Genomic DNA, 26739 nt, shown 5'->3' on the forward strand with positions numbered 1-26739 from the left:
CACTGAGTCTGAGTTACTTTAACCAATGAAGCAAAATGTTGGAGTCAGTTTCAATTTATGAATTCACACATTAAATCCAGACTTTCTGGTAAATGCACCCATATCAGTAAATTTAGCTCAATCTTTTTGCTCTTTATTTTGCCTGGAACTTGACCAAGAACTGTTTGACCTTTCACAAAACCATGTCACCAATGACAACACCAGTGTTGATATGTGAGTTGCTAGTAAAACACATTCATATTGGATTGCATTTGTAATTCTCTCATTCAGATTGGTTCTACATACAAGTAAGTGCAAGTATCTTATTATTGTGTCTTCTGACAGAGCTGTGCTATATAGCATTTACTTATTGAAATACACATTAATTATAAATCACTTTCCTTTTATTTTCCTTATTATACAATTAGGGCATTATAGGGGCTTCCCTGGTGGCTCAGAGGATAAAGCAGCTGCCTGCAGTGTGGGAGACCTGAGTTCAATCCCTGGGTTGGGAAGATCCCCTGGAGAAGGAAATGGCAACCCACTCCAGTATTCTTGCCTGGAGAATCCCATGGACAGAGGAAGCTGATGGGCTACAGTCTATGAGGTTGCAAAGAGTTGGACACGACTGAGCAACTTCACACACACACAGATTGATTTGGACAGAAATTTGCATAGGTAGGTAATATTACCTATGAATTTCATTTCGTAGTAATGAAAACGTTAAAAATACTAGTTATAAAAGCAGATGATGGGTCCAAAAGGGCTGAGAACTGCGTGCCCCTCCTTTCAGATTAGGTCCCAAGAACTTATGTGTAGACATGCCTGTGGTGAACCAAAGTGGATCTTGAGTACATCTGCCAAATCAAGTCATTTGTTATCACTCTTCTGAAAGTCAGATATATTTAGGTAGAGAAGTCAGGGTCTTATTGTTACTTATTAATACAAAGCCATGAAGGAGGATATTAGTAAATAGACAAACCAACAACAGCACTGAAGAACTGCTCCACAGATGCAACAAAAGCAAACTGTTTTGTGTTTGAGGGAGGCCTTGGACAGAAATCTTTTTTGTTTCCGTGCATCACTGAGGACTGTGGAAGCCAGGAGAGTGCTTTCTTGATCTCCTTGTCCGTGTGATCTGAATCCCAAGTCCACGGTTAGATAACAAATGGGAGAATGCCAAGCAAATGCTATCACCCCTCCTCTCCGTTCTCAAATAGACTCTTGGGGAGGCTCTGAAAGTGGGGAGGTGGAGTCCACATTAGATTTGTGAATTAAGGGTAGATACTGTAGTTTTGGTTTGCTGTTCAATGTAGGTTCATTCCATGACATGCCAGGGGCACGTGGGCCAGCCTGGGAGCAGCACCCCATCCACTTGCCCACTTAACTCTTCCTCTGGCAGAATCTCAACTCTGTCACTTTGTCAGGGAAACCCATCTTCACCTACCAGTCTGGCTTGATTCCTCAGTCGTGGATTTCTTTACAAGTATTTTTTCCCCTGTGAGCCCTTATCTCAGTCTGTAATTACATTCATTAGCAGTGATTATTTATGTCAGACATCTCCTAAGACTAGGTATCTTAGGAGAGCATCTAGGATGTTTATGCTCCCCCTTTCATGTGTCTGTAGCCAGCATCTGGTACAAAGTCAGCACTCAGAACATAGTTGTTGAATGACTAAGCGTGCGTGCATGCTAAGGCGCTTCAGTCCTGTTTCCATTCTTTGCGACTCTATGGACTGTAGCCCACCAGGCTCCTCTGTCCATGGGGATTCTCCAGGCAGCAAGAATCTGGAATGGGCTGCCATTTCCTTCTCCAGGAATGAACAAGCATTTGCTCCAAATTCCACAAGTATTAACACTTTACTATGATTACGTATATTACTGTTGTGTGTGTATGCTGTTTGACAGCTGGGTCTTCTGTCTGTTGAAGAGCATGGTAACTGGATTTTGTAGAAATGAGTGAGTCAACTGGTGGAAATCCTCAAAAGCTCAATTAATGCAGCAGTTCAAGACCTTTTCTTCTCCTGTAACGCTGCTCCATCTCCTTCCTCCTCAAATCAAAACCCACTGTTTGAATTTAACGATGGGGTTCTGCGTGTCTAGCTGGGAGGTAGCTGGAGAACAAGGTGAAAGGGCCAGAGCCCCGGGTCCCTACCCGCCAAGCGTTTCACAAAAACTAGCTAAGGAATGAGCCAGGGCCTCCCTGTATTAAACAAAGAGAGCACCAGCCTTGCGGTCCCTGACCAGGTGGGATAATTTGAAGAGTTGGGCGGGTTCCGGACTAGGGAGAGGTTTAGAGGAAGGCGTGTGGTCCAATCTCCTGGTTTGAAATTGGCTACGAGTGAATGCAGCCTTTAAAGCCCCTCGGGTGTATCCACAGGGGGTGCTCACGAGGTCGCGTGTGTGTGTGCGGGGGGATGGTGAGACAGGGCGGGGGGGGTCACGATCAGTAACCCCCCACCCCTCCCCAGCCCGGGGGCCTCTAGCCGTGGACGCCCGGCGTGGGGGCAGCGCGGGCGGCCGGGGCCGGGTTCCGCCAGCCCGGGCGCAGTGTGCAGGTGCCGGAAGCAGGCGGCGGTCTGACCCCACCGCGGCGCGCCCGGTGCGGGAGCCGGCGAGCACCGCGAGCCGCGGGCTGCGAGGCGCGGCCGCGGGCGGCAGGAGGCAGCGTCGGCCCAGGCGGCGCGGCGGCGAGCGAGGCAGCGCGCGGTGATGTCAGTGGCGGCCCGGCTGGCAGCAGCCGGTACTTCCTGTATAAAGGCGGGCGGGCTCGGCTGCAAACCCTACTAGCCAGTGTCAGCCTCTCGGCGGGAGGAGGAGAAGGCGGCGGCGGAGGAGGGGCAGGGGGAGGGCTGTCAAATTCGGGAGCCAGATTTTTTTCCCTTCCCTTGGCAATCCCTTCCGCTTCCCCGGCTCCTGGCGTGACATCTGCGGGCCGGGGACCTGTATGTGTGTGCGCGCGAAGGAGCGGAAGAATGGCCGTGCTCAAACTCACCGACCAGGTAGGGGCGGCGGCTCCGGCGGGCGGGACGCGCGGGCGCAGGGCGGCGCGGGGCCCGGCGGGGGGATGGGGGCGCGGCGCGGAGCGCGCCCGCGAGCTGTTTACTTGCGGCGAAGGGGAGGAGTGTGTGCGGCCGCCGGCTGCTCCGAAAGCCGGCGGCTGCAGCCCTCCTCCCCGGCTCGGTCCCCGCCCTGGGCCGTCGGAACTGCGCGCTCGGCTGGGCGGCCGGGGCGCCCCGGGGGCTGGGGAAGGGGCGGCGGGGCTCTGGCTGGCGTGCGGGGGTGCGTTGTCCGCGGGCCCGGGCTGGGCAGGGGGAGGGGAAGCTCGGGGTGCTCCTCGGGCGCTGCGCAGCTTGGGCTCCGCCAGCCCGGGCGGGCCGGAGGGAGGCTGGTGCGCGCCGCCGGGAGGAGGAAGGTGGATGGAGAGGGAGAAGGACCGCAGCCTGGGACCCTCTTCCCAGCCAAGCTGGAGACCGGCCCAGACCGCGGCTCTCGTGTGGTCGGGCTGTCTTTATCCTTTTGACATGACACCCTGACTTCCTCTTTAGTAGCCCAGAGGCTGTGTGTGCGTGGTGCACGATGGGGATCTCTGGCACGGCTGTCCCTGGAGGAGGTGAAGTTCGGCCCGGGGTTCCACTCACAGACGGTGGGCTACCCTCTGCCTGTGTTCACGAGCTCTGTCGCTTTCCGGCTAAGCCATAGCACGGCGTGGCTCTGGAGCCCTTTGCTTGGAGAGGTGGGGATGTTTGCTGGCTCGGTTGACAGTCCTCGCTGGAAGTCTGTGGCACGGGACACCCCTGCCTTTAGGGACGCTGCTCCTCTGAGGGCATGGGCACTCACAAGCGCCCAACCAAGCCGTGTGACAAAACTCTGTAACTCCTTCTACGAAAAAAGGAAACAGCTTGCTTTTATTTCTTTTTCCATTTATTCATGGATAGTGAAATGAACATTGTTTTGCGGTCCTGGTAGGCGGAGAGGCAGACTTGATTTTGACACAGGCGGTCAAACATGCCAGTCTTTGGTGTTTAAACGTCTACTTCTCAAGTGGCTTTGCTTCTGGTGCCTCGCTGTTCTCAGTATCCAGCCAGAACTTCCTGAGACTTAAGTGCAATCAATCACCACATTAATTTGTTCTCCTGCCTTTAGAGTCAAAGTTTTGCTTTGCTTTCTATAAGTATTTACAGGCTTTTAAAATTTTCTTTTTATATGGGGGAGGGATCACTGAATTAAAATTAACTTATCCTTAAATTTAGCAGGAGGAGCAGCTGGTAGTGCTGAATCTACTTGTTTCCATTGGTTCCAGAGCATTTAAGAGTACTTGTAAGTTGATATTAGTTTAGCCCTCCCCCCAGCCCCCCACCTTTTAGTCACACACTTTGACAACTGTTAGACATTTGCTTGTTTTAAATCTTTTGGTTTTAGTCTGCCTTGGTAATGTTATCTTTGTCATTGCAAGTTACTATACTTCTCTGTTAATTTCTAAATATTCATCTTCAAAGTACACAAAATGCTTCTAATAGGTGTTGTCATTTTCACATACACAAAAGAATTTTACATAGAACTTTAGAGCCGAAGGGATGCCAAAGGTGATCTTCACCCAAATCCTTATTTTTTTAACCAAGAGACTGAGGTCTAGACAAGGGAAGCATGTCTTCCTCAAGGACACAGCTCTTGACTTGTAGGGCAGAGATGCACTCCTGTCTCCTGCCTTCCAGATTCCTGTCCTTTCTTCTAGGGATGGTTAAGATACCTTCTTCTGTCTTGTCAATGGCTGTGTTGAAAGGCTGACAAGAAGGCATTCTCTGCCAAATCTGGATCAACGCTGGTGAAAAGTATTTTTTGATGTTAGAAAATTATTCTCCAGGACTTATCCGAGTAGAACTTTCAAAGAGTTTCCCTTTTAAAGTGTTTTTGAATACATCCTCACCCTTTCCCCAACAAACCAGTCTCACTGTGGAGGGGTGTTTGATTCCATCTCCTGATGCATAACGGGAAACTAAGGAGTTCTAAATTCATGAACACCTAGAAGGTGACAGCCTGTAGGGCAAAGCTGGAGGGAGAGGAGGTGGACTGGGTGGGGTAGAGTGGTGAACAAGTATGGTTTCTGGGAGGCCTTAGGTCCAGGAAGTGTGTGGTCTTTCTTGCCTTATATAGTCTTACCTTTCAGTTTGAAACTCTAAATTCTTAGAAGCTGGTTCTTAACCTCATCAGAGGCTTAAACTCTGATGCTTAAACCCTTTGCTTAAACTCCTGCCACAGGAGCTTTGCTTCACCATTATGTAGGGAGCCACTTGCTTCAAGTCTGGACCTTAGAGTTTGTAGAAATGCCTCCCTCTCCACTCAGCTGTGTATTAAAACAATCACATGTTAATTCCCTCTCATTTGTTTAATGCCCTGTTTGCAAGGTGGATCTTGTTTTTGTCAGAGTTCTTAGACTTTTAGTATGAAGACACATTCTTGTGTTAATAACCTGAATCACTAGTTGTCTTGGCTTTTTTGTTTTATTATTTAGGTCTTTGTTTTTGAGTTTTATAATTTGTTTAGTTGACATAACATTGATTTATAATAGATAAGTTTCATGCGTACATGAAAGAAGTGACATTTCCTGTCCTGCTGAAACTGGGTGCAGGAGCTTGCTGGCGATGGTGGTCACCTTCTCAGTAGTCAGTTCCTTGCTGACATCTCTGTCATGCAAGAGGAGGAAAATGCCTTTTCCTAGCTCTGTTTTGGGAGAGTTAAAAGAAAGGAGGAAGGGAGAGGCAAGTGTGGGGTTTAGTTTTTTTTTTTTTACTATGAAAAGGAACTAGGAGTTATTGCTGCAAATAGACTTGGCATTGAGCACTTCTGCATTTGTAACTGTGTCTCTTCTGTTTTCCCCTTCACACAATACACATCATTTTTCTTATAGTGTTAGGGGGCCTGATCCTGGTTTGCCAAGACTGAGGGGTTTTCAAGGATATGGGACTTTTGATACGAAAACCAGGAAATTCTAGGCAAATCAGGACAAGCTGATCACCCTATACAGCACAGAACACACTCACCTATGTAATTAACATAACAAGGTAATTATTTCCTCATCGATGGATATTGGGATGTTTATATCTTTGTAAAGTGAGATAATTTTAAGTTCGGGAAGAATTTCTTTACATCTAAATGTACTACATCTTAGTTAAAGATAGATGTGAAATTCCTTGCAATACTGAAATTTATGGGATGAGGGGGGTGTTCTTTATGTCATATAGTGAAAGCATTGCAGTGATTTTAAGAATGTGGTCATATCTTCAACCTGGCCTGGTGCCCCCTCCCCAGAGTTTTTCAAAGTTCTGAAGCAGAATGGTAAGTTCTGTCGGACCTTTGAAATGTTCACCATTCTTTCCTGAATTTGCTAGTGTCAGCAGAATGCCATCTCCTCTCAGGACTCTTGGCTGTAGGTGGCCCTTTTTGGAGCTTCCTGCCTGGAGGCCTTCTGGTTTGGTGTCCTCTTGCCAAGTCCTGGCTCACATTTTAGTCACCTCCTTGCCAAAGGCAATGGCTGGCAGCTGTGGAAACTGGAAATCCCGCAACTTTGAAAGCAGCATTTCTAGCCCCTAGCGTGGGGCACATTACATATTTTACTGGGCTGCCCTTGTCCTCCCAGCAGCCCTGAGCTTATAGCAAACTCTGTGTCCAGTCTGCCTTCAGCAGAGAAGGGAAAATAAAAGCTTCATTCTTTGGACCCTTCTCTGGTTGTTTTGAGATGCAGTCACGTGGTTTGGGGAGTGCACTTGAGGACTGGTGTTTCATGGCAGAGACCTAATAATGGCTTACATTATTGTGATCTTATTATATGCTGGGCCCTTGCCGTGGATCATCTATCTTAATCCTCACAGCCATACGAGGAGGTAGGTGGTGGTGATGAGTAAAGAGGCTAATTGACCTGTTGGAGCTCACACCCCCAGTAAGTGATGGAGCGCAGTATCTTGCGCAGCAGTCTGATTGCACAGGTGGGGCCCTCACCACATGGCTGTTCTTCGGATAGTTGAAAGGGCAGTGTAGCCGAAGCCGTCACAGATGCCTGCTCTTATTTACCGGGAAGCCATCAGGTGGCCACAGTCCCACAGTCCTCCTAGCTCGGGGGCCAGGCCAAGGTATGGCCAAGGCAGAGTCAGGAGCTGTCCTGAGGTCTCTGCTCCTGCTAGACTAGTGCCTGGCTTATCCTGTTTGCCTCTCACCTCCTGACCCTGGAGAATGATGTGTTGATTGGTGACTTGGTGATTTTTTTTTTCTTGGTCATTAGCGAATGAACTATGATCATTGTAGAAAAATCAGAAAGCTAGATAACCAAAAAGAAAACCTGTTTAAACCATCTGAAGTCTCTATATCTGTATACTCAGAGCTACTCTTGACAGCTTGATATATTTCCTTCTAGTCTTCTGTCTGGGTAGCCAGGTAAGAATTTAAAATTTTCCACCTGATGATATCTTTCTCTTGAGCATAAAGGTTATACCTATGATGGTTAGACCAATGGCTTTTCCAAATAAACTGAAATTTATGCCTGTCAATAAACAACTGGCTGTGTTAGTGTAAATACAACCGTGGTACACAAGGTCTAGCCCTGGATTGACTGAAACTTTTTTTAAGGTTTCAACTTTTACTTCCTCTTTTTCTCTAAACAGAGAGTAAATATAAACTCCAAAAAGGCACACTTGTTTGTGCCAGCAACAGGCCTGAAACATTTTTTAAAACGATTTCTGTGTCATCAATATAATGTGAATTTTTATAGGTGAAAGTAGAACAGGAAATAATTTAAAAATAGGGGCTACAGAGATCTGATAATCCTATGGTTTCCAAACTTACATAAACTGTGGTTCTCCTTTTTGTTTTATCCCAAGGAAAATTCCATATGGAAGCTCATTGTATAATAGAGGTTGGTGGGAGTAGTGGTGAGGCCCTTTCAAGGATTATTTGGGTTTAGTATTATTTGAAAACATCCTGTAAAACTGCTGGTGACTGGGTCAGGTTTTGTTTTTTTTTCCTGAAACACCATGTACTCAAAAAACAGATATGTGTTTATGGTTGACTAGGAGTTACATAGAACATGGATGGCCATACTATTTTGATTCAAACTGGGATGCCTTTGAGAATGATACAGAATACTATTAAATATTAGATTGAGGAAACAGGTGTGGCTGTCCCCAGCAAACCTAGTCACTCTCTTTCCAGCCAGACTTACACTGAAGCAGTATAGTAAAGACTATTTTATGACCTTCTGTAAGGCCAGAGTTGGAAACTGGGTTTTTTTCTCATGCATTAGCTCTGACCAGTTAGCTGGGAAGGGGTGGGTGTGGCGGGGAGGGGAGATTGTAGGAGGAATATGTCAGAAGCGCAGTAGCTCTTGCAGCCGGAGGTGGGGAAATGTGATGGTTGATAATCAGTGTTTGCTGTGGACATAGGGTGAGGGGGAGGTGGCATATACGGTGGCTTGGCCAACCCTTGGCCAGTTGGATTAGCCTCTGTGGGCCTGCTGCCTCTGCCGCTGCTGCTTCTGTGAAGTCCTTCAGTCGTGGCCGACTCTGAGCGACCCCATAGACGGCAGCCCACCAGGCTCCCCCGTCCCTGGGGTTCTCCAGGCAAGAACGCTGGAGTGGGTTGCTGTTTCCTTCTCCAATGCATGAAAGTGAAAAGTGAGAATGAAGTCACTCAGTCGTGTCCGACTCTTCGCAACCCCATGGACTGTGGCCCACCAGGCTCGTCCGTCCATGGGATTTTCCAGGCAAGAGGACTGGAGTGGGGTGCCATTGCCTTCTCCCTGTGGGCCTGAGGCTCCTCTTTATGAAATGAAGAGAGTGGACTGGCTGCCTCTCCAGTGCCCAGGCTCCACCCGCTTGCTGTGTGCCTTGCCCTCCATGGGTGGTGGTGGTACAGTGGCCAAGGAGGGTGTGTGCAGGTGAACTCTAATTGAGCTCTCCAGCTATCCAAGTCAAACAGTTCACATCCAGTTCCAAAGTCAATAATTTGGGAACTGATTCCTGCCCTGTCCCCCACTTTTATTTTATAGATAAGCCACGATTATCTAAGATTATTCATTTTATCATTTATATTTATTATTCATTTCATAGATGATCAATTTTATTGACTATTCCTTTACTCCCCTTTGGCCAACATCATCTTCGCCTTGTGCTCTGCCATCAGAAGTTAGGAGAGCAGGTATTTTGTTGTGTTCGTGCTTCTAAGAGAGTTGGTAGCCCCAAGTGGTTGAAATTAATGACTCACAACCACTAGTTTTTTAATGATCATATCAAAGCTTTTAACGGTTCTTTCACTTGTCTCTCCTTTTGAAAACTGAAAATTGTCTAGTACTCTATTAATTGGGCCAAGCAAAGAAAATAATCATGTAGTCCACCTTTGGGCCATTTTAAGCTCTACTAAGCCAATGTTTGCCTATAATTCTTGGCTTTCATTTGTCTCTAATCCCCTCATTCGCACCCCTGTGTAACTTTCTAAGGTATCTTTTATTTTATTTTATTTATTTATTTGGCTGTTCTGGGTCTTTGCTGCTGTTGTGGCAAGCGAGGGCTACTGTAGGTGCAGTGTGTGGGCTTCTTATTGTAGTGGCTTCTTTTGTTGCAGAGCTTGGGCTCCAGGGCACCGGCCCAATAGTTGTGGTGCATGTGGGATCTTCCTGGATCAGGGCTTGAACCCGTGTCTCCTGCAAGATTTAATCACAGTTATAACCTGTTTCTAAAGATTTCTATGCTAAATTCTTTAATTTTGCTTTCATTTATTTTTAAAGTACCTCTTGACTAGGAATACAAAGATCTGGATTCTACTCGTGGTTCTTTTTCTCATAGTTGTGTAGCTTTGAACAACTCCTGGCGTTAGTTTCTTTGTTACATGGGAGTGGGTGGGTGGGGAGTCTTCTAAATTCTTCCAGCATTCCAACATTCTAAGAGAGCAGCCCAGGTACTTCAGTATCAACCTCTTCTAAACTCATGGAATCTGGTTTCAAAAGGTATCTGCCTTCCGTGAACTTCTGATTTCCCTTCTGGCACCCACCGTTCTGCCTAAGAATCAGGGATACTTTCCCCTAAAATGCCATCTTCTAGGGCATATTCAGAACCCTTAAGGCTTTTCTCTCTGGGGCTTTGAGACTCCTTGAGCCTCTTGCGGGCAAGGGGAGTAAACTTGTAGACCCCAGGTTTTTCTGTTGAGAGCTGTGGTGAGCTGGGGCTGCTGTAGTCTTCAGCAGAGGGGGCTGCTTTAGCAAACGGCTTGGATTCTGTTAATCCTGTTCTGTTGAACTCCACCATAACATCTGGGTCTAACAAGTCTGTTTCCCAACCATTGGCCCCACCCAGATACTGTGTGCAATGGACCCAAAGACCACAGACTTTTACAAGCAGGGAATTCCTACATCCGATCAACATCCTTTGTATGGTAGGTATGCTCAGTCTGTGGAAGAAACTTGTTTTGGTATCTAAGAGTGGCAGAATGAAGAGAAAGATGGGAAGTGAACACAGGACAAGTGTTAGAACAGAAAGCCAGGCAGAAATTCAGGTCAGCTGAGACAAGTCCCCCAGCCAATTATTGTTAAAGAGTGGTCTCCAAGAGAGGGGGGGCACCTCTACTCCAGGGGTGAGTGGGATGTCTTATTGAGTTTGAGGAAGGAATTATTAGAATATTTCTTTAAAAAATCCTTAATTCTTTTTTTTGTATTTTTAATATATGTTGTATTCTAGTACTATAAAACCCTCTTAGCTCTCGTTTCCACTTTTTGCCTCCTTGGCCAGACTATCTCTTAGATTATTGCAGTAGCATTCTGACCAGTCTTCCCCATCCAGCCTTGGCCCCAGGACTCTATTCCGCATAGCTGTCGGCGGGCTGGATCTGCGGTCATGTAGCTTCCCTGTTCACAGCCCTCCAGTGTCAGCCAGAGTAAACGCTGTTGTCTGGAGTGTCCCCCGGGCCCTCCACTCACCTCTGCCGCTCATCTATGCAGCCGTGTGTCTGCTGGTCTCTCCCTGGCTCCAGCCACCAGCTCCTCACCGATCGGTGTGGAGTAGAGCTCTGCTGAACACAGCCCTGAACATTCGGGCTAGCGGGTGAGCTGGGGGCCCTGTCCTGCAGGGCTCCAGAGCCCTCCCCAAGGCCACCCACTAGCCTTGGCCCAGGCCTTGAGGCAGCCGTGAAGCTCTCCCCCACCCCTGTCTCTGCACCTAACAGCAGCAGCTGTCTGCATAGGTTGCAGAATGTGGGACCCGCATCCCCCTACCCCGCTTTGGGTGGCCTGAGGAACCTGAGGGCCAGTCGTGTCCTGGGTGCCCGGCTTCATCAGTGATGATGACTGGTTAGGATCTGAGGACCTGGCCCTGAGATCTCTCTTCTCTTAGCCAGGACCTGGACCTCAAAGGGTGAAAGTTGAGCCTTGGGACTTTGTCCTTTCTTGTCAGAACAGAGAAGAATGTTTGGTGAAGATTTACAGCAACATTGTTACCTGACCATGGCTTGACTTCAAGAGCAAAGGATCTGGTACCAAGAAGTTTGCAAGAACTAACCAGGCACCTCCCTCACCTTTCCTAGGAAGGAACTTTACTGAAAGCTCTTGGGGAGTTTGGGGTTGTTTTTTTTTCCATTTATTTTTATTAGTTGGAGGCTAATTGCTTTACAATATTGTAGTGGTTTTTGCCATACACTGACATGAATCAGCCTTGTTTGGGGTTTTTAAGGCGCGAGCCACCCGTGCCCTTGGCATGGGCCTGCAGTGAACTTCGCCCTGTTCCGAGCTCAGTGTTGGCATTGTTTGACCTCACTGCGCTTCGGGCAGAGGTAAAGGGTTTCAGCAACAACTGGTCATGCCAGGAGCACCCCTCCCTCAGGCCCGACTTCCTAAAGGCTGGACAGAATGAGCAACAGCAACAAAAATCTTTGCTCTGTTACTTACAAGCATTTAGAACAGTGTAAGGCACACAGTGACTGCTCAGTGACTATTTGAGTGAAATAAACATGTATGTATGTGTATATGTTTATATGTTCATGTTCAAAAGATTTTCACTCATGAGGTACTCAAAAATTTCTGTAAGCAGAGCTTCTTGGGTTTCCATTCAAACAAAAGTCAGAGTAAATTTTTGGCTCCAGTTCAGTTCGGTCGCTCAGTCATGTCTGACTCTTTGCAACCCCATGGACTGCAGCACTCCAGGCTTCCCTGTCCATCACCAACTCCCGGAGCTTACTTAAACTCATGTCCATTGAGTCAGTGATGCCATCCAACCATCTCATCCCCTGTTGTCCCCTTCTCCTCCTGCCTTCAATCTTTCCCAGCATCAGGATCTTTTCCAATGAGTCAGTTTTTCGAATCAGGTGGTTAAAGTATTGAAGTTTCAGCTTCAGCATCAGTCTTTCCAATGAATATTCAGGACTGATTTCCCCCAGGGTTGACTGGTTTGATCTCCTTGCAGTCCAAGGGACTCTCAAGAGTCTTCTCCAACACCACAGTTCAAAAGCATCAATTCTTCAGTGCTCAGCTTTCTTTATAATCCAACTCTCACATTCATCCATCAGTTGGCCCCATCAGAAGATAAAATATCACTTTTGGTCTTTTTTTTTTTTCTTGTTTCCCCTCTTTTTAAATTTGGATGGAGGTAGGTTTACATTGTATTTAGTTCTGAGCAAGCTCCTTTTCTTCACAGGGAAAGTATCAGGGCGACACTCGGAAAAGGGACCTTAAATACTTTGGAACGGGACACCCACACCCATGGCACAGTGCATCTTCCATGTATTCAAACCACCAAGGCGTGTTTAATGAACTCCATCTCCATGGCAGTAACTCTGTTGGAGTCCTCTACTCCTTCTTTCCACAAAGGATAAGAACAGATACGACTAGAAAGAATTGGTAATGAGGAGACAAGATAATACTCATGCTTTATGTGATTTGATCCTAATAACATCTCTATGAAAGACTGGCTGTTATCATGCTATTTTACAGATGATGACGATGAGATCTGAGAGGTTAAGTAATTATGAGTCTGGGATTCAACACATCTGGGCAAGCTTGACTTCAAGTACACATTCTTAGCCGCTGTGCTTCTGGACTCCTGAAATAGGTATAGCATCACAAGAGACCCTTTTCCTCATGGAGCTCATGGTCTTGTTAGAGATGACCTTGAATGCCTTGTACATGGAAGGCCTTCCTCAAATCTTTATTCAATACATGTGCACTATTGTTCTCAAAGCAGCTATAGTGCAGGTTTAGACTACATTTTGGGGGTACTAATTAGGGACTCCAGGAGTCCAGAGATGGGTAAAGGTTTCAGGGAGCTAGAGCGAGTCCAACTCGTCCTTGAAGAAAGAAATTATTTAGGCAGCAAGATGGTGGTGGAAGGCATCCCAGATGAATGACATACCATGTATTTGAGGACTGTGTATTTACTGAAACACTGGGTTCATTCTAGTAAGGCAGAAGAACTAAAGGAAGAAATAGTTAATGTGCAAACTTGGTAGGAGAGGTGTATGTATATTATTAATAACGAATCTTTCTCATTTGAATTCTCCTGATAGGTACTGTGTATCCTCTCTTGGAGACCTAAATGAGTTTACATTTGGACAGAGCTCATTATTTCCATTTGTTGCTTAGGCATAATCTTTTAAAAACTAACTTGTACCCCAGATTGTTCCAAAAGTACTATAGCATAAGGTAAGGTGTTACCTATGGGTCTTCTGTCTCCATGACACCCTCTAGTACATGAATAGAATGTTGCATATATTACTTGTCATGGCAACATTTTTTGGACAAACGTGTATCCTGGAGTAGCATTGAAAGAGACTGGATAGTCTTCATGGTGTGGGACATTGATGGAATAATGTAGTAGGTGTAGAGATGGCCTGTTTTTAACCCAACACATTAAAAAAAAAATTATTTGTCGTTGTGCTGGGTTTTTGTTGCTGCGTGGGCTTTTCTCTAGTTGTGGCGAGCAGGGGTCACTGTAGTGCCGTGGATGGGATTCTCACTGTTGGCTTCTCTTGTTAGGAGCACGGGCCCTGGGGCACTTGAGCCTCAGTTGTTTGGCTCCGGCTCTAGAGCGCAGGCTCAGTAGTTGTGGCGTGTGGGCTGAGCTGCCCCGTGGCATGTGGGATTTTCCCAGACTGGGTATCAAGTCTGTGTCTCTAGCATTTGAAGGCGGATTCTTTACCACTGAGCCACCAGGGAATCCTTAATAAGTTAAAAAATTAATTAAAAAATGCCGACTATGGGGATTCTACAATAAGACCTCATTTCTTTTTTAAAAAAAATGCAAGAAAAAAGAAAGATGGAGGGGAAATATATAGATTAAATGAGAATTAAGACTAATTGGATTCTGATGTAAACTAACATACTTCTAAGAGATGGAGACATTTGGATCCTTGGCTCTTTGATGACTTAAAGTATGAATATGGTATTGTGGTTATGTTTAAAAAGAAGATCCTTATCATAGAAAACAAGAAATCCCCCACAAACCCTTAATATTTGACCAGGACACTTAAAATATTTTAGTGACTTACTCTTTCTGGAAATGGTTTCTCTTTCTTTTTACTTCTTCCTGCTCCTTTTGTGCCCCTTCTGAGCCCTTCACTCTCACTTGATGGAATATCTTCAGTTGAATTTTTAGAATCCTCTTGATTGTCAGAAACGCACACAATTCTGCTAGTTTTGTTGACTAAAGCAGTATGCTTCTGAGTTAGTGGTGAGGTTCACCCCACCTGTTGACTTAGTCAAAGTGGCCCACATGACTCCAGTTAGATATTTGAGTCTCTGCCTTAAAGTCACAGGAAGACCTGGCTTTGTTTTTGTGAACTCTTTCAGGGTAAGGTTTTTCCAGCGCAATTTAGGTACTAGAGTTGCCAAGAAATAATTTTGTTACATTAACATTTTAACCTCATTTCTATTTAATCCTGGTGGTTTTTTAAGACAGCAAGCAGTTACAGGTCTCAATTTTAATGACCCTGCTGTCCCCACCCTCCCCGCAGCTTCCCTTCTTACCTGGACAGGAAATGGGTGTTGCTCCTTGCTCCAGGGATTTCAGTATTTCTTTAGGCGTGCTGAAATATCTTCATTTATTTCTGCAAGTGTGAAAATCTTTCCCTATCCTTCTTAATGGAGTCCAGATGTCAGAGTAGACTATAAATGAGAAATGGCTAACTACAACTTGAGTAACTGATACTGTCATGAAGTCATTTAGAAGCCAAGTGAATAGGGTTTTAGGTGCCTAGGAGCCTCAATACAATTATGTCTTGGGGTCCATGAGGTACATATAATGTTTAACTGCTAATGCTTCTTTTCTTAGCAGTCAAGAAGGAATAATCTTGCTTTGAGGAGCTCTGTTCTTTAGCAAAGAGTCTTATGTCAAGGTTCTAGGGTACTCTATTTCTGTGTTTATAATGTTTTAAAATATTGTGACATCACAATGAGCAATTTCCAAAAATATTACATGGGAGTGGCATAGTTAAAAGGATCCTTAAATTGATACCTGGAAATCTGGGCTATAAGAACATCTCTGCTCCTAACTAGCTGTATCAGTCTTGCCATGACACCACTTTCCTTGATAAAATAGGTGTAATAAATACTTGATGGGAAGGTTGTGATAATGAAGTGAGAAAAGCCTTTGTCCAGCAAGCGGCTCATGGTAGGCGCTCAGTAGTCTTTGGTCTCTAGTTGGTTCCTCCTCTGTCAGATTGAAGCAACTAGCGCTCTAGGGTCCATTTCAGCTCTTTAATTTCAATTAAAATATGGTTTTGATTATGTTTTAAGTTTATGCCCATTTATCTGGTCAGCTTTCTCTCTAACTTAAACAATATTAGTAGGAAGTGTTTTATTATTGTGAAATCTCCATCCAGAGGTTTGAATTGTAGCATTTTGGTCCTTCCTTTTTCTTTCATTTAAACACATCTATTCACTTAATTTGACTGAAGAATCTTATGTTTAGATAGGAGAATAACTGTGCATTGAAAAAATTCTGAGGTGTTTGCAGTCATTCTTGATTTAAGTTGTCAAAAAGAACTGAAAATTACTTATAAGAATGCCACTTCCTCTTCACAGAAGTATATAACGGTGTCTTTTCTGAGGAAGTGTGTAAGAACAAAATAGTTGATAGAGCAAACTTTGTAAAATATCATCATGATGGAATTTCTAAAAAACACTGGTAACACTGGTATAAAACTTCAAGCCTTGAATGAATAGGATAGAAAACCCTAAATTTCTCTGAAAAAAAAAATGTGATTAAAAGAGTCAGATGATAGAACCTTTGTAAACAGTCACTTTACTTTGGAGTCTTTTTTTCTCTTAAAACTACAGAATGCTATTTAGAAAGGAGGCAAGTTAAACATCATTGGATACATGTGTGTATTTTAATTTTAAAGTGTATTTCAGTTGAATTTATGCCCAGTGAAAGTGTAGGGCAAAATAAAAAGAATGAAGGGAAAATGAAAATAAGAATTGGTACACTCCCTTCTCCAGGGGTTTGAACCCAGGTCTCCTGCATTGCAGGTGGATTCTTTACCTTTTGAGCCACAGAGAAGCCCCACCAAAAAAATAAAAAAGAGAAGATTAAATAAAGAAAATATTAATAGGAAGAGGCAAACATATTTTATAAAAGAGAGAAGGAGGTAGGAATGAGAGGGAGGTTGACCATGTTGCTTTCTGAGGTGACTGTTGGACATGCCGTTGAATGTAGGCTGAAGTTGGCCGTCCCTTCTCTACTCTGTTCTTTAAAATAATTTTTAACATTGATCTCTGCTCTTCAGCCACATGGACCTTTTTTCTTGGAGTTCTAGGATCAGAATAACCAAAGTGGAGGTTGTTATTTTGGTTGCAGAAGAAATGAGCAGGGCTATGTACCCAGAAGACCGGAGTCAGACTGATGGGTATCTGACTCATCTTTGGGTCCTCACCGCTGATACAGAATCCTCAGAATCAGTAAGCTGCTGCTGCAAAGTCGCTTCAGTCATGTCTGACTCTATGCGACCCTGTAGACAGCAGCCCACCAGGCTCCCCCGTCCCTGGGATTCTCCAGGCAAGAACACTGGAGTGGGTTGCCATTTCCTTCTCCAGTGCATGAAAGTGAAAAGTGAAAGTGAAGTCGCTCAGTCGTGTCCGACTCTTAGCGACCCCATGGACTGCAGCCCACCAGGCTCCTCCGTCCATGGGCTTCTCCGGGCAAGAGTACTGGAGTGGGGTGCCATTGCCTTCTCCCAGAATCAGTGTAGTGGGCAGGCAGCTGTTAAATTGTTTTACACAGTGGGTGGGCAGGTACTGAAGACTCCTATTGCTGGTGACTAGTTTGCTGTGACATCTCTGGTGTTGAGCACCCACTGCCTGTCCATTTGAGTTGAACTCAAGATGGGCATTTCTTCATCACTGCTTTACCTTTTCAATTAGCCTTTCCTGAGATCTAATTCTCACCTCCATTTCTGCTGTGAATTTGCTGGGAAATCCTGGTGGTCATCACACCTCTCTGGGCCTCGGTTTCCTTTACGTGCTAAGGACGTTGACTAAGATGAGCTGACCCCCCATCCAGTCTTCTATGACATTGACTCAGAGGCTGGCAGACCACTCACTGCGCACAGACCAGGTTCGGCCTACTGCCTACATGGCCTGTGGGAAGAGGTTTTACATTTTTAAGTGGTTGAAAGAGATCAAAGAGTCATATTTTGACACACATGAAAATTATATGACATTCACATTTCAGAGTCCATAAATAAAACAGAATCTAGCCTCCCTCATTTGTTTATGTACTGTCTCTGTGGTGCTTTCAGGCCTTGAGAGGGCAGTCCTTGTGACAGGGCCTATATGACCTGCAGCATTGAAAATATTTACTGACTCTTTGCAGAAGGTCTGCCAACCCTTGCTCTAATGCAAGCACACGCTTGGAACCATACTCTTCAGAAATTAAGGGCTGCCCTCTTACAGCCTTGGTATTACCTAAACTGAACTTTAATTTAGATTTAATTAGATTAAGATGGGGGAGTCTTGCCTTTATTATTTTTTTCCAGGAGAAAGCAGAAGCTTAGTTAGCTTTTTTCGTATGCTTTTAATTAAAAAAAAAAAAAAATCCTCTTTAAACAGTTTGTTTGTACTCAGACTTTTTTTCCCTCCCTCTAGGAATCACTGTAGAAAAGGAAGTCATGTGTTTATATTTTAAATCATTTGCCTTTTAAACTGGATTTTTAAACTCCAGATGTGGACTCTGAAACAGTTAAAATATACTTTTGATGCTCTAAGAGAGCCAAGACAGGGGAATAGAACTTTACTGCTTATTTTTAAGAGCGAAACAGAAATCTTAATATTATTTCCCATTGTGTGCTAAAAATAATATCTTTAGTTTCTTTGAGTAGGGACTCCAGATTAATGTGGGCATGAAAATGGTTTTAGGTTTATAGACAGCCAGTTTAAACAGTTAAGTAATTTAAAGGGTATAGTTAACTATTACAAATGGAAATTATAAAATTAAGAAAGAATTATCAATAGTATCTACTTATCTAATATTACTCACTCTTCTGGAGAGTTCTCTCTGAAGCTAAGTCTGATAGTTTCTGTGTGCGTTATGAGTTTGGGTGAGTGTGTGTGTTTTTGTGTGGTTTCCAGTGTTCATGTCACTGTACTTGTAAAGAGAATTTACATTCTATTTTTGCACTTCCAGAGGCATTTGAGTTACTCTAAAACTCTTCCTATGCCAGTTCTCTTTGATCTTGGGAGAAGATGGGCGCCTTGAACTGGTTAATGAGGAGCAGAAGGGTGGTCAGTCAACACACGTCATCTTTTTTTTAAAAAATTAATTTATTTTACCTGGAGGATAATCACACTTTTGTGGTTTTTCATACAAAAGTTAACTTCATTTTTCTCTTCTGAGCCTACAGAGAGAAAGAATTAAGACTGTAGGGATTTGTTTAGGAAGATTTGTGAAGAAATTCTTGTAGTGTATAACTTTAGAAAACACTGATAGAGACTTTGCACCTAAAGGACTTCCACCGTTTTCTGAACAGTATTATGAAGCGTGTGGAGGAGGCAATTGAACTCTGGGATCCTCATATTTCAGAGGGAGAAACAGAGGCCTCTGGATGTTGCTTGGCTCACTGACTCTCAGTCGGGGTGGACCTCTTGTTTCTCCTCCAGCTCAGTCTGAGGTGCATTTCGTTTGCCTATCCTGTTCTTAAACAGCACTTGTAAAAACATCTGTCACTTCTACAGTTATATTTAGGATACAGCTTGAAACACTGTATAAACACCCCAGGATAGAGTACTGAAGTCTGCCGCCTGATAATTATTATGTGGTTCTAGAGTCATGTCATCTGCATTATCCAGATCAGAACTGTTACCACCCACTTCTAAGCTGGTCTACAAGAGTGAGCCCATTGTGTACAGGGCCGAAAGAATATTGCCTACTGTTCAACTTTGGGTGAAGAGCCGTGATACCCTGAAGGCCATGGAAATTCATTCTTGTTTGAAAACACTTGTGACTGGGAAAAGTGCTGAAATACGAAGGCTTTCCCTTGCCCTCACCCCCAGAATACCTCCACAGTGTCCTTTGTTTTTTTTAATTTCATGGGGAGTATCTGAAATTGCCATCTGAAGAGAATGTTTTTCACAGAACTGCCTAATCTTCAGACATGTCTAAAGACAGATGTATTTAATGAGTACTTTCATTTTCCTTCTTACATGGACTCGGCAAATTTCGTGGTGGTTGAGCCTCTCACTTCTGGTTTTAAGCCATTTTTAGTTCCTTGATCAGTGTGGGGCTTGGGAAGGTGGAAGCTAAGCCATTTGTTTGCTCTTCACTTCTAGGGGAAAGTGTTTGTACCTCGCACTTTTTAGTGTGCGGGGCTCTGGTGAACCCGATAGTAGGTTATCAGCAACTACTCATTGAATGAATGAATGAATGGTCCAGCAGAATGATCTGCTGCTGTGTTTTCTCCTTCCCCACCATCCTTCCTGGTTCCTTCCTCCTCTCTTTCCTTTTTCTGAAATCATTAAAATGAAGCCAGAAAGGATAGGACGTGATGAATATTTTGTTATATAAATAGCCCTAGTAAAGGATTGGTGGTGGAAAATACTGCCAAAGTGCCTTAGTGGATGTTTTCCCCTTGATTCCCTGTTAAATAGGAATAATCAGGAATCGTGTGACTGATAGCCCATTCTGTCATGATGTGAGCAGATCTGAAATAGCCTCCCCCTAGTCCCCACCCCCAGTCACGGAAATAGTACAGGAGGAAATGTTTGGTTATCATTTTTTTTTTTTTTAAATGTTTGCAAGATTTTAGATGGGCTTTAACGGAAACAGCTCTTTAAAGACTTGCACGGGAAGTCACTCTTAATGTGGGTGTTTGATTTAAAGTATTGAACTTATTCAGGCCCAAAAGAAGCAGAATATGATTTCCACCAGTGATCCTGCAGGGACCAAAGGCAGGGCCAAGCTGGGTCATCTAATGATGCTTAAGAACAGCTCTGCAACATTCTTTATCCTCAACTTTCACCTCTGAAAGATTTTTATAACTATGTTTTCCCTTGCACATTTTTTAGGTTTTCATTATAAAGTTAGAAAGCTACAAAGGATGTGATTCCTAACATAATGTAAATATTGACTTTTAAAATAAAGTTATTATTGTTTAAAATGTAAAGAAGGGAATTTAAACACTGTTGTGATTTGATATACTCCATCATCACTTAAAAATACAGGAACAAGCACTTTAATAGTAGGAACTTTTTACATTGTTCCTTTTCCTCCTTGAATTCATACTTCCATTCTACTTTCTCACACAGAATTTTATCAAATGTAATGTGTCAAAAAAAACCCCTCTGATTATCCAGTGATACTTTGCAATAAAAATATGATCCTAAGGTGGTAAGAATTAAATAGATTTCTGGATTGAGCTTATATATATCAACAATTTGTCAAAACATAAACATATTATAAAGTTTGATAAATTATTAACAAAATATGTGAAGTCAAACATTCTTATTTGAAATGCCTTTCTTAATCCCTGGATGAGGCTTGCTTTCTTGTTTTAAGTTAATTCACGTTTGTGGAGAACGTAATTGCTGGCATGGTATGGGGTGTTCTTCAGCGAAAGCTCTCTTGACCTGCAGTATTTTGAATGTGCCCTTGTGTTGGCCCCAGCAAGTTTAACACCTCGCAGGCAGTTCCCTCAGTCAGAATCAGAATGTGTGAGGGGTAAGTCTGCTTTTGTCACGTGGGAGAAGAAAGATCCTCAAGAGAGATGTGTGAAGAAGCAGTAAAAAAAGAAAAAAAGCACACTTCTGAACCACAGTTCAGTTCAGTTGCTCAGTCATGTCTGACTTTGTGACCCCATGGACTGCAGCATGCCTGGCTTCCCTGTCCATCACCAACTCCCGGAGCTTACTCAAACTCTTGTCCATAGAGTCGGTGATGCCATCCAACAGTCTCATCTTCTGTCATTCCCGTCTCCTGCTGCCTTCAATCTTTCCCAGCATCAGGGTTTTTTCCGATGAGTCAGTTCTTCACATCAGGTGGCCAAAGTATTGGAGTTTCAGCTTCAGCATCAGTCCTTCCATTGAACACCCAGGACTGATCTCCTTTAGGATGGACTGGTTGGATCTCCTTGCAGTCCAAGGGACTCTCAAGAGTCTTCTCCAACATCACAGTTCAAAAGCATCAATTCTTCTGCACTCAGCTTTCTTTATAGTCCAACTCTCACATCCCTACATGACCACTGGAAAAACCATAGCCTTGACTAGATGGACCTTTGTTGGTAGATGCCTTTTGGAAAGGTAGACATTTGGAAGCCCAGGATGTGGACCATGATTCCTACACACAGCCTGTGCCTGTGGACCTCTCCCTGAAGCTTCCCGTGCTCCAGGGGTGCAGGGTCCCCACATGAAGCCACTCCTTGAGAGACGAGGCAAGCCTGGAAGAGGTGATGTCATCATGGGGGTGACCTGTGCATCCCTGTGCTCCCAGAGTCCCGTCCATTGGCCAGCTGGGTCACCTCGGGTGTGAATGAGACATGCTAGTCAATTCTCATAGGCAGTAGATCTCCTTTGAAAAGCTTGTGTTTACAATTTTGAAAAACTAGGCTCATGTGTTAAAACGAACTTTTGAAGATAAGGTGGAGGGGTATATATAATAGGGCTTTATATATATTCTCACTTAGAAGATTTTTAAACTAATTAACCCAAATAACATTTCTTTCATGATCTGTGTGTTTCTGAAGGATAATTCTAGTAACTAGATCCTTGATGGGAAGTTTGTTTCATGTGTGTGGATGTTTTGAGAACTTATCTCTCTGACTTGTGAAACTCTGATGCTTGGGAAGACTTCTCTCAGATGTGTTGAATCTGGAGTCTGTGTGCTCCTCTGCATATTCCACTCTCTACCATAGTAATTGCAGGATATTAGTTAGCAATGGTGTTTCTCATTAAAATTTAAAGTTTAATTAGAATTTGATGTCTTGGAAAGCTCATTTGTTACATTTAAAGACTTTTTTGTTGTTCAGTCGCTCAGTGGTGTCCAGCTCTTTGCGACCTCATGGACTGCACACTCCAGGCTTCCCTGTCCTTCACCATCTCCTGGAGCTTGCTCAAACTTGTGTCCATTCAGTTGGTGATGCCATCCAACCGTCTTGTCCTCTGTCATCCCTTTCTCCTCCTGCCTTCAATCTTTCCCAGCATCAGGGTCTTTTCAAATGAGTTGGTTCTTTGCATCAGGTGGCCAAAATATTGGAGCTTCAGCATCAGTCCTTCCAGTGAATATTCAGGATTGATTTCCTTTAGTATTGACTGCTTTGATCTCTTTGCAGTCCAGAGAACTCAAGAGTCTTCTCCAAGACCCTTAAAGACCTAGATTTCTGCTTTTATAACATTTTTAGCAAAGCAGCTGCTTGTGGGAGAACATCTGATAGTTACTTAGTTCATCAATTCTGAAATTAGCTAACAAATCCCCTGATTCTTTGAGATGGAAATAGTATATCTGGGAAGTTATTTTACCAAAAACGAGGTGAAATATCTAGACATAAAATTAAAAATGATGTACTGGTTGTATGTGTGTGTTGAATGGCTTTGTCTGGCATTGCTGTGCAGTATTTCAACAGCGTCAAACATGGTTGTCCAAAGAGAATGCTCATCTTCTGATGACTGGTGTTGCTGGCTCCTCCTGCTCATCTCTAGGCCAAACAGAAACACGTCTGTTCTGCCGAGTATTCTGTAATGTCACGAGGCAGGCCCAGCAGCACAGTGACTTTTCCTTACACTTTTTTCTGGCGACGGGAGTTTTAACCTCTTCCTCAACTATTCTACCTAATTTTTTTTTTCAGTTGGAGGATATATACCTGTAACTAGGCTGTGTAGCAATGTTACTTCTTTTTTAAACAAAGATTTTATTTTTTAGAACAGTTTTGGGTTTACAGCAGAAAAGAGCCGAAACTACAGAGTTCCGCTGTGGCTGGATAGTCCCAGCCACCTATCCCCACAACCTCATCCACTCTCAGCGTCTGGAACAAGAGTGGTATATTTGTTGCAATCTCTGAACCTGGACTGACACATCATTATCACCCAAAGTCTATAGTTTGCATTAGAGTTCTTCTCGGTATTGTGCATTCTGTGGGTTTTATCAAATATTGAATGACATGTGTCCACCATTATAGTATCACACAGAGTGGTTTCACCACCCTTTTAAAAGCCCTCTGTGTTCTGCCCATTCATCCGTCTTCCCTAACTTTTGGCAACCATTGATCTCATTATTTCCATAATGTTGCCTTCTCTAGAATGTCGGATAGTTGGATAGATTCCTTTTTAAAATATAATAGGATAAGAAAATTTTGGAACTTTTAGGGATCTTAAGTCTGTTTCCATTCTATGGTCTTTTCCTGCTTACCAAAGTGGTATATTTTTTTTAACAGTTTGGATGAAAACCAAATGTTCAGCTTCACAAGCACATGAGTACTTTAGGTTGTTTAAAATCAAGTTAAATATTTCTAGGAGAACTGAGGAGAAGCATTAAAAAAAAAACACAAGGTGTAGTAAATAGAGATTCTTTCTATCCTTAGAAATTACTTAAAGATTCTAAACCAACTTTGACTGCCATTTTGATAGCATTAAAAGAGGTCTTTGTATTAAATAAACAGATTGTTTTCAGATCAAGAGAACTAGTATTAAATAGAATGGTGGCTCAGTTGGTAAAGAGCCTGCTTGCCCTGCAGAAGACCCAGGCTCAATCCCTGGGTTAGGACTATCTCCTGGAGAAGGAAATGGCAACCCACTTCCAGTATTCTTGCCTGGGTAATCCCATGGACAGAGGAGCCTGGCGGTCTACCATTCATAGGTTCGCACCACCTTGCTTAATTTTATTGCAAGGTGGAAATGGACTCTATTGAGGTAAAAGACGTTTGGAAAGGACTATGTGCTTTAATAGTGTCATGGAAAACTTGTGTAGAGTAGCAAATGACTATGTTAGTCAACCAGCTCCAATGACCAAATGGAAGGGGTCTCTGCCTCGTGCCAAGTTGTCCAGACTGCCCCTTTTCTCTGTAAATTGGGGTCGGCAGCTCTATCAGACTAACCCAGAATTAGATCTTGGACTCAGGGATTTAGTGTGGGAGTTGGAATTGTTGAGTCACTTCCACTAGTACTCAGTGATGAAAACTGGCTACCTTGATTTTGCCCCAGAGGTGACTGCATTGACATCTCGTCTTCAGACTCTGATACTGTATCATTTTGTTCATTTCTTTAAGCTCTGTGCAGGTTTTTTGTCAGCCACAAATGGAGTTTGTATTTTCTTTCCTTTTTGTTTTTCTGTAATCTGTTTATTAACCAGGGTTTATTTTGCAGGAATTTGTGAGGGGGGCATGCTTAAGACTTAACAAATAGGCCAAGTCCTTAGGGCTGTGACAGTAGACTGTTAATGTGTAAGAGGCTCTTGGTTATGGCTGTAAGTCATAAAGTCACAGAGGGATTTGGTTTCTGGAGAAAGTAAAAATGTGCTTAGCATGTTTATGAGAAAGGAGTGAGAGTCATTACCCTACTAGAGCCAGGCATTAAAGCTTCAACATCCAACTAGAATATTTCCCATAGCTCGGCAAGTCACTGTAGCCCTTGATTTTCCACACTTTGATCCCGTTCCTCCAGTGGCTGCATCACGGGTGGGCTACTGTGTGCAGATCAGGACCCAGAAGAGGAGCAGGGGGGATCTGGATGCCACTGGTAGCTTTTATGGAATCACACGAACTCCACTGACTGACTCTTGGTCTCCGTGATCCCAGCCACACCTGCGGCAAGACGGTTTGTGGAACTTGGTGGACCTCTTACAGAGGAATTCACAGGCCCTGCTCAACTCAAACTCCCTAGTTTTTCATTGCTTCTTGCAGGATGTTGGTAAGTGGGCCTAGAGATTTGACTAGAGGCTAGTGAATGATAAACTCGCCCAGGGCCTAAAACTCCTGGGTGGGTTTCAAGATGCACATTGTTTGGAGTGCCACAAAACTGGAATATCTCTGCTTCTGTCATATGGAACAGGCCCTGCTCAACTAGAAGAAAATATATTTCTTACGGTTAGTAGTTAAAATTTAACAATTATCATATTTCTAGAATTTTGTCCAAATATACACATGTAGTTTCTGAGTATATGTTGCCTTCATTTCTTGTGAGGTCATATGATGGTAGATGCTAAGGTTTTAGAGAAATTAATGAGAAAACTTAAAGAATAAATGTCATATCTCTATGACAGTATACATAATTATTTATTTCCTTCTAAGAACTGGGAAAAAGACTCCATTGTTTGATTTTCATGGTTAGGCAACTTGGCCTTGGTCATAGAACATGGCTCGCCTGAAGGACAGTACTTGGAAACTTCTGGATCAAAACGCAGGGAAAACTCTGAGGAATCCTGATGGCCTCACAGAGGCCAGCGGGGCTCTTGTTCATTCTTGGTGTGCACATCTTTGATATTGTTTGCAAATAGGTCTCGCTAAAGTGAGTTCCATCTCTTAAGGTCACCAGGTATAGATGTTTGCCCATCTTTGAAGGTACTTTTCTTTTTGATTCGTCTTAATTTTTTTTTAAACTTTTTATTTTGTATTTGTATGTGTTACATGCCTGTTCATATAACACCTGATGCCTTATTTTCTCCAGAGTAAAATATAGATATTTCAAGTTTATAAATTCTATGAAAGACATTTAGCTTTAGTTTCTCTGTACCCCTCAATCCATCAAAGAGACAACGTCCTGAACCTTTTTGGGAGATACTTATCCAACTTTCTATTCATTTTCTTCCACATGGCCAATTATTGGGAATTACTTCACTTAACTAAAACTGGAAAACCATTGGCAGCTCTCATATAATGCATGAGCCCCTAGGTAATTGACATTTGAGACTCCTAATTTCCAAAGCCAGCAATAGGATGTAAAGTACCTCTTTTGATGAATCTAGCAGCAGATGTGTTTCGAAAATGAGGAAGTGATGTTGCTAACGTGCTGTTTAGTATAGTGGGGTGTAGCTTCACTAGTTCAGTTCAATCACTCAGTTGTGTCCGACTCTTTGTGACCCCATAGACTGCAGCACGCCAGGCTTCCCTGTCCTTCACCAACTCCCAAAGCTCGCTCAGACTCATGTCCATCAAGTCGGTGATGCCATCCAACCTTCTCATCCTCTGTCATCCCCTTCTCCTCCCGCCTTCAACCTTTCCCAGCATCAGGGTCTTTTCCAATGATGTAGCTCTTCGCGTGAGGTGAACAAAGTACTGGAGTTTCAGCTTCAGCATTAGTCCTTCCAATGAACACTCAGGA

The 26739-nt window shown here is 43.7% G+C and overlaps 1 protein-coding gene across 3 annotated transcripts in view; it reads left to right on the plus strand.

Moving 5' to 3' along the window:
- Window positions 1–2728: 2728 nt before the first annotated feature.
- Window positions 2729–26739, plus strand: part of ANKRD44 (ankyrin repeat domain 44) — a 306281-nt gene continuing 282270 nt past the window's right edge. The window contains exon 1 of one of the 3 annotated variants that reach the window (XM_043445412.1): window positions 2729–2980. In XM_043445412.1, the coding sequence (XP_043301347.1) occupies window positions 2954–2980 (27 nt within the window). In that variant the 5' untranslated portion in view covers window positions 2729–2953. The remainder of the gene's footprint in view (window positions 2981–26739) is intronic. The other 2 variants (XM_043445414.1, XM_043445413.1) reach the window with 2 other exon arrangements.

Source organism: Cervus canadensis, chromosome 24 (assembly GCF_019320065.1).
Source record: "Cervus canadensis isolate Bull #8, Minnesota chromosome 24, ASM1932006v1, whole genome shotgun sequence".
NCBI lineage: Eukaryota > Metazoa > Chordata > Mammalia > Artiodactyla > Cervidae > Cervus > Cervus canadensis.